Consider the following 8,866-nt stretch of genomic DNA (forward strand, 5'->3'; position numbering starts at 1 on the left):
TAATGGAATTTTCCTACCAAAAATTATATTTTTCCACCTAATTGAATTTTTATACCGAAAATAATAATTTTCAACCAAAAAGTTTATTTTAAACTAAAGAAAGAATTTTCCACGAAAGTGTTGAATTTCCATGCCAAAAGAATAAATTTTTTAAAAAGGAAAGTTACTTTTCAATCAAATAGTTGAACTTTTTAACTAAATAGTTAAATTTCTAATAAAACATAAGAATTTTCCACCAAATAATTGAATTGTCATACCAAAAACCATAATTTTCCACCTCATAATTGAATTTTCATAACGAAAATAATAATTTTGCAACCAAAAAGTTTATTTTAAGCTAAAGAAATTAATTTTCCACGAAAGCGTTGAATTTCCAAGCCAAAAAAATAAATTTTTTAAAAAGGAAAGTTACTTTTCACCCAAATAGTTGAACTCTCTAACTAAATAGTTCAATTTCTAATAAAACATAAGAATTTTCCACCAAATAATTGAATTTTCATACCGAAAATGATAGTTTTCAACAAAAAAGTTTATTTTCAACCAAAAAGATCAAGTTTAAATAAAAGAGTTGAGTTTTCAAGCCCAGAGAATAAATGTTCAACAAAAAAGTTTCTTTTTAATGAAATAGTTGAATTTTTCATTTAAATAGTTAATTTTGAAGAAAATACATGGATTTTCATCAAAACAATTGAATTTCCTTACCGTGCATAATAACCTTAAGAAAAAAGTCCATTTTGAAATAAAAAGATGAACTTTCAATAAAATGTTTGAGTTTCCAAGTCATGAGGATACATTTACAACAAAAAAGTTACTTTTTAACCAAATAGTTAATTTTTTCATTTGAATAGTTAGATTTTTAACAATATAAATTAACGTGGAAAAAATTGAATTTCGAGAATGATAACTTATAACAAAAAAGTTAATTTTTTACCAAAACGATGAATTTTCAACAATAAAGTTGAAATAATTTTTATTGAATGATGAATTCATTCAATTAATTCTCGTAATTTTGAATTTATTATTTAAATTTTTCAATTCATTTTATTGAAAAAAAATTAGTTTTATACTTTTTAAGCAACAAGAATAAATTATGAACAAAAAAGTTATTTTTAAAGCAATTTGTTGGACTTTCTGCCTGAGTAGTTGAATTTTTAACAAAATACATTAGTTTTTAACGAAATAATTGCATTTTCATACAGAAAACAATCATTTTTAACCCAAAACTTAATTTTTAACCAAAAAGGTGAACCCTTCAATTAAAAAATTCAATTTCCAAGCCAAAAGGATACATTTTTAACATAACAATAACTTTTCAACGAAATAGTTGGTCTTTCTACGTAAATAGTTAATTTTTTTTAAATGCAAGAATGTTCATTCAAATGATTGAACTTTCATACCAAAAATAATAATTTCCTACAAAACAGTTGACTTTCAACCAAAAAGAGGAATTTTCAACAAAAGAGTTAAATTTCAAGTCAAAAAAACTAATTTTCAACAGCATCTTAGTCACTTTTGTGTAAATTCTAGTGCAGTAATAATTTTTTTCTTCTCTTCACAATATTAAAAGAAAAAATTATTATTGCTTATTGAAAAAGATGTCACACTAAATTTTTATTTTCTCATGGTAGAATAATTTGTTTGTCTCAATCATTTTTTATTTATATTTATTTTCCACTTTTCTCCGTTGAAAGTTTTTAGTTTGTTGAAGAATTGAAAATTCATTTTAGATCGCTACCGGAAATCGATTTTCAAAACTTGACATTGTAAACTTAAAATTCTTGAACAATTTACTCGTGACAACAAATTCCAAACTTTAAGCTTTTATTTAAAAAACACCGGAGTTGCTTGAAATTTGTCCAAATTTTTATTGTTGGTAAGGGTAAATTTTTGGTTATCAGTACAAACAATTTTTTTTACGTGTGTAATTTTTTGTAAGTGTTAATTTCTTTTACAAAATACAGTGTGGAAGCAAATCGTTATGAATAGTATTATTTTATAATATTAAAAAATCACTTACAATTAAAATGTTCTGTATTATCAATAATGTTTAAAACGCTTTAGAAAAAAATTTTGTCATGAAATAAAATTACTCAGTCAAATCTGGTTATAGTGATTCTGGATTTAGTGCTTCCGAGAATTGACGCCGCGCCACGAAGATTGATAAGGGCAACTGCGGGAGATGTACGGTGTTCATTCAAGCGTGACAAAGCAAACAGAGAGAGACAAAACATTTCCATGACTGGATTTATTTTTACCCTCAGACACAAAATCAACACTAAATCTAGATTTGACTGTATTTGCAAATCTTCATTTACAAATTCTATTGTGCAGAAAAATTGTAAAATTTATTAATAGGTAAATACATATAACCCCATTTATAGGAATCACAAATTAAAAACAAAGTTCTCGCCTTTATTATTACAGAATCCTTTCACATTAAAATTTTTTTTATGCAAATCGTTATTTACAAAAAATAATCATAATTTTGAGTGTTAAATATGACTTTTAATTAGTTTAATTTGGTATGGATTATTATTAATTTGATATTAATTTGATTTTTATATGTAAAATGTAATATGAAATACGAAAAATTTTAAAATGTAAAATGTAGAATACAATATGCAAAATGTAACATGTAAAATCTAGTATGCAAAATGTAATATATAAAATGTTATATGTAAAATGTAATATGTAAAATGTTATATGTGAAATGTAAAATATGTATGCCCAAAAATCTGAGGGCTCAAAAATATTATACCCAAATATATAATATCGAAATTTTGGCGCCTGGATAAAATCCTCTATAAATTGATCAAAACACAACTGACCTTGAACGAAGGAAATTATGCCAGACGAGTTATTATCGACAGTACGCTTTTTTTATGAAAGTATGTCTTTACATGTCAGTGGGCGATTCTGACTTTGTATAATATTTATAATTAAGGCAGAGTTTGAATTGGATAACATATATTGCTCTTATTGAGCGCGCCCTCGTTTTCCAATTAGCTGAATGATTTTATTGTTATTTATTATTATTTCCTTTCTTCAAAAATAGCAACAAAATAAGTGCTTTTTGTATTAAATGAAGCTAAAAACAATTTTTTTAAATGCTCCTAAAATTCTTGGAAAATTTTTTAATAATTTTTTTTATTTGAACAAATAATTTCTACAGAATTTTTTTTTTTCATTTTGTAGGAATTCCAATACTTTTTTGAAAAATTTCTAATTTCAGAAAAATTTGTCATTTCAAAAATTTTCAAAAAAGATTTCAAGAAAATACAACAGATTGCTTACGAATGCTGGAAAAATTTTAAATGATTCTTTTAATTTGGTAAGTTATTTTTCAAGAAAATTCTAAAACATTTAGAGAGGTTTCCAAAACCTATTGAAAAAAATGGAAAGGTTTCAAGGGAATGTTTATTTTATGTTACCACAATTAAATCTTAATCAGTGTTGGCACACGAAGGATCACCTAATTCTTTTTTGCACGACCTCCTCAGCAACTCGACTAGCATGCAGTATTTCACGCACTAGTACGTAAAAAGACGTTTTTCTACCCGGGAAGCTTTTTTTGCCCCTCTCGGATCACTTGAATCTTTTTTGCGCAATCTCCTCCAAAAAATCTACTACTAAGCAGCTTTACACACTAGTGCGTAAAAAGTCCGTTTTACGCCCTGACAACTTTTTTCCCCTTTTTATCTCTGTTTTTGCGCCCTTGCCACACAAATAACTATTTTAGGGAATGGCTAAATCTATAACCAATTTTTCATGGTTAAGGACCATTATTACACATAAGGAGATAATCAAAGTAGTGACTATTATTATTGTACCAATGATCCATTTTCGTTTGAAATTTAATTTTTAATTTTTACTGTTTAATTTTCAATTGTCGCAACTTTCAAATGGATATTTTTCTGTATGAAGCAGTTGAATTTTTCTAAATTTTCAAATTTAAAAAATGACAGTTTGTTGAATTTTAATAGCTGAAAATAGAATTGTTGAAAATAAAAGAAATTTTTATTTTAACCCTTGAATTTTCTTTAATTTGCTTATTTTCTTCAATCTTGACTAGCTAACAATCATACTGCTAAAAATGAAAGAAAACTGATTTTTAATCATTGAATTTTCCATTTTGTTTCTTTGCAGTAGATTGTAACTTCAAACAGTTAAAAATTCAATTTTCAATTTATCATAGTTGAATTTTCAGCTGTGGAAAATTTAAAGTTGAATTTTTGACAGGCGACTTTTTCATTTTTTAGCAATTGGAGATTCTTCAATTTTAAAAAATAAAAACTATAGTTTTTTCTATAAATTCTAAATGGTTGAAAATAAAAGAATCTAATTTTCAACAGTTGAATTTTTTATTTTCTTCCATTTTCCGCAATTAAATTTGCAGTAGTTAAAAACTCAAATTTCGAAAGTTGAATTCCTCGCGGTTGAATTTTTAACGGTAGGCATTTAAAAATTTAACTTTTTTAATTTCCAGGAGTTTAATTTTCTTTCATTTTCAATTTTCTGAAATTTTCTATAGTCAGCAATTGAGCTGTTAAAAATTTCAGAAAATTGATTTTTCAACGGCTTTTTCCATTTTCTTCGATTTTCAGTAGATAATAATGTTCGAACGTTAAAAATTTAATTTTCAATTTTTCATATTTGAATTTTCAGCTGTTCCAAATTTAAAATTAGTTTTTGACATTTGACTTATTAGTTTATTTCTTATTTTTTAGCAATTGGATTTTCTTCCATTTTTGAGATTTGAAAATTACCATTGTCTCAAATTTTCAATTGATGGATATTGAATCTTTAAAAATAAAAAAATTTAATTTTCATCAGTCGAAGTTTTTATCTTCTGCAACTTTCCGCAATCCAATTTGCAATAATTGAAAACTCAAGTTTCAAAAGTTAAATTTCTAACAGTTAAATTTTTAGCAATTGAATTTTTGATAGGTGATTTTTTAACGCTTAATTTTGTGACGAAAGACAATTAAAAATTGCACTTTCGACAGTTGAAGTTTTTATTTTTTCAATTCTCAGAAGCTAAATTTTATTTAATTTTAAATTTTTTATATTTTGAATAGTTGGCAATTGAGTTTTCGAACATAAAAGAAAATTGATTTTTCAACAGTTCAATTTTCCACTTTTCTTCTATTTATCTTATTGGATAATTTCTAACAGTTAAAAATTTAATTTTCAAATGTTTCTTATTTGAATTTGAAGCTGTGTCGAATTTAAAATTTAATTTTTGGCAGCTTACATTTTCATTTTTTGGCAGTTGGATTAACTTGATTTTTCCATAGTTGAAAATTAAAATCTTAAAATTTAAAGAAAATTGGCAATAGAATTTTTATTCTCCTACGACTTTCAGCTGCCGAATTTTCTTCAATTTTCAATTTTCTTTATTATTCAGCAGTTGAATTTCCTTCCATTTTCAAAAGTCTCATTTCTGACTGTTGAAGAGTAGAAAAAATTGAAGAAATTTTAAAGTTAAACTTAAAAGAGGTCAATTTCCGGTTTTTCTATCATGTTCAACAGTTGAATTTCCTTCTATCGATTTTCTTAATTTTTCAACAGTTGAATTTTCATTTTCTTTCATTTTCAGAAAATGTATTTTTGAAAATTAAAAACTGAACTTTTCAAAATTCAAGAAAAAGGTGTAAATTCTATTAAAAATAAGAGTTAAAAATTTCCAATTTATATAATTATTAAATTAATAATGGTCCAATTTAGGAATGGATTTTAATGATCGATTGTAGGAATTGTTGAGATTAAAAAAAACACTGATCAAAGAAAATTTATTTATCAAAAAGAAATATTCCTTTGGAAGAAATTTGTTCACTGTTATAAATTTGAAAGGAAAATACAAACTAGCATTTTGCATTCTTTAAATTTAAATTTATTTAATTTAATTTAATTTAATTTAATTTCATGCAATATTTGTATTTAAATTTTAATTGGGATTAAAAACCGTAAAATTACTTTTTTGTTTCGCTTTTAATTTGTCAGCGTTTGACCCACATTGATGTAACAGTATTGGGACTTCCTGTCTTTGATGCCTACATACGAGTATCTTAAATTTAAAGAAGCTTTTTAAAGAATTCATCAATGTAAAGATTTATTTTTTTATTTCTTTTTTGTGGGTCCTTAAAAACTTGATTATAGTACTGATTCTTAATTTTCTTCAACTTACAAAAATTCTTTTTAATTTTCTTCAATGCTTATCCTTTTCCATAGGAATCATATTATTTATTTATAAAATTAAAAATTAACAAAACCTGTATTCTTCTTTATGTTTCAGGTAGCATTACCAAAGGATCAAAAATAGTATGCCAAATCAAAAATGGGTATCAAAAAGCGCCCTGTTTTTACTTTATATTGTCGCTTCAACGTGGACGGCCCTCGGTAAGACTAAGAAAAATTTATTTTAAAAATTAAGAAAATATTATAAAAAATTTGTTTTGTAGATCTTATTAAAGATATTTTCTGAATTTAAAAAAAAGAAAAAAAATGTCATAATATATTTCTATTTTATTTAGTTAATTTTATTATCTACTTATTTTTATCTCAATAAAATTTTAAGGTCAAAAGTACCTTAATTAAATCTCAATGAAGAGTCTAGCACAAACTTCTTACTTCCGTTTCTGATCGCCTTCAACTGGCAATAACGACTTTGAAATTTACAGTAGTCTGTAATTGAAATGTGGTTTAGTTTACTTTACTCAATTAACTGCATTATTAACTTTATAGTAATTTAAATTATATTAATGAATCATAAATTCAAGCATTGACAAAAATAAATAATTCAAAAACAAATCGTCGATGTTATAAATCAAAACATTTGCGGTTCTGTTGTTTTAATTCTCAATTAGATCAGACGGTAACGGTCCGAGTTCGTAGCCATACAGTCTGGGTTCGATTCCTGTTGACGGAATTTCTAGAGCATTTTTTATTGCAATGGACTATTGGATTTCTTCAAATCAAGTCAAAACTTCACGGATATTTCGTGATTTCCTTAAAAAATTATCATTCCTCATGCAATAGTATGTTAAAGAAACACCACTCACTCCTCTATTTTAAAAATATTACAATAATAATAGAAAATGTCTTTTATTTATATATATATATATTTTTTTTAAAAATATTTTGTTTTTATTTCAAATAACAAATAATGTTTAGTAAAAAATAAATCTTGAAATGCATGAAGAAAAATGAAGCAAAGAGTCCATTGCAAAAAAAAAAAATACCGACAACAGGAATCGAGCCCAGGCTTTCGAGTTACAAACCCGAAACTCAAAAGTAAGAAAATGAAAATTTTTCGGTAATTTTTGAATAGGAAACCCTATAAGGATGAGGCGAGAGGCACTAATCGAGGCCACAAATTGGACAGAGCTAGCTGAGGAATGGATGAGGGCTAAAGAACGTAATGTTGATAAATTTGGCGTTACATTGTTACCTTTTCGAGAAAAACTACGTGATCTACCACCGACAGCGGGAACAGTTGTTATCAAAGGAATGAGTATCGATCAGTATAAGCGGGTAAAACACTGTTTTTTACTTAATATTATTATTATTATTATTATTACTACTACTATAGCTATTATAATTATCACATAGTGTTCGAGATGGAATCGGAGGGGGGGGGGGGTATATATTTTTAGATAAATCTAGATTTCTCGTGTTGTTTATATAACACGTACGTTACTCACCACTGCTGTTACCCAGTTATCTAATCAATCTCTCTAGCAAATATCCCAGTGAGGAGCTTCACAAAAAGTCATGAAAAAATATAATTAAAAAATCCGTTAGTTTTTTCAAAAAAATGTTTAGATATTTCTATCTAAATTGCAAGAAGATGAATTAAAATTAATTAAAACAAAAATTAAAATCTCGATTGAAATCCTTAACAAATTAATTTGTTTTCATTTAATACAATTTAGAATTAGACAACTTTCATTTAATGCAATTTAAACTTTAAAAACTTGTTTAATTTGGTATATATTTTTTTAGAGAAATCTAGAACTCTCGCGTTGTTTATGTAAATAACACGTTCGTTACTCACCCCTGCTCTCACCCAGTTATCTGATCAATCTCTCTAGCAAATATCCCAGTGAGGAGCTTCACAAAAAGTCATGAAAAAATATAATTAAAAAATCCGTCAGTTTTTTCAAAAAAATCTTTAGATATTTCTATCTAAATTGCAAGAAGATGAATTAAAATTAATTAAAACAAAAATTAAAATCTCGATTGAAATCCTTAACAAATTAATTTGTTTTCATTTAATACAATTTAGAATTAGACAACTTTCATTTAATGCAATTTAAACTTTAAAAACTTGTTTAATTTGGTATATATTTTTTTAGAGAAATCTAGAATTCTCGTGTTGTTTATGTAAATAACACGTTCGTTACTCACCCCTGCTCTTACCCAGTTATCTGATCAATCTCTCTAGCAAATATCCCAGTGAGGAGCTTCACAAAAAGTCATTAAAAAATATAATTAAAAAATCCGTCAGTTTTTTCAAAAAAATCTTTAGATATTTCTATCTAAATTGCAAGAAGATGAATTAAAATTAATTAAAACAAAAATTAAAATCTCGATTGAAATCCTTAACAAATTAATTTGTTTTCATTTAATACAATTTAGAATTAGACAACTTTCATTTAATGCAATTTAAACTTTAAAAACTTGTTTAATTTGGTATATATTTTTTTAGAGAAATCTAGAAATCTCGCGTTGTTTATGTAAATAACACGTTCGTTACTCACCCCTGCACTTACCCAGTTATCTGATCAATCTCTCTAGCAAATATCCCTGTGAGGAGCTTCACAAAAAGTCATTAAAAAATATAATTAAAAAATCCGTCAGTTTT

At 25.6% G+C, this 8,866-nt stretch overlaps 1 protein-coding gene across 3 annotated transcripts in view; it reads left to right on the top strand.

The window, feature by feature from the left end:
* The window catches only part of LOC117167611 (sphingomyelin phosphodiesterase), a 100,184-nt gene that overhangs the window by 56,202 nt on the left and 35,116 nt on the right, over positions 1–8,866 (top strand). For all 3 annotated transcript variants that reach the window (XM_033352671.1, XM_033352673.1, XM_033352672.1), the window contains exons 2-3: positions 6,296–6,399; positions 7,331–7,533. In XM_033352671.1, coding sequence (XP_033208562.1) covers positions 6,324–6,399; positions 7,331–7,533 — 279 coding nt within the window. In that variant the 5' untranslated portion in view covers positions 6,296–6,323. The remainder of the gene's footprint in view (positions 1–6,295; positions 6,400–7,330; positions 7,534–8,866) is intronic.

Source organism: Belonocnema kinseyi, chromosome 2 (assembly GCF_010883055.1).
Source record: "Belonocnema kinseyi isolate 2016_QV_RU_SX_M_011 chromosome 2, B_treatae_v1, whole genome shotgun sequence".
NCBI lineage: Eukaryota > Metazoa > Arthropoda > Insecta > Hymenoptera > Cynipidae > Belonocnema > Belonocnema kinseyi.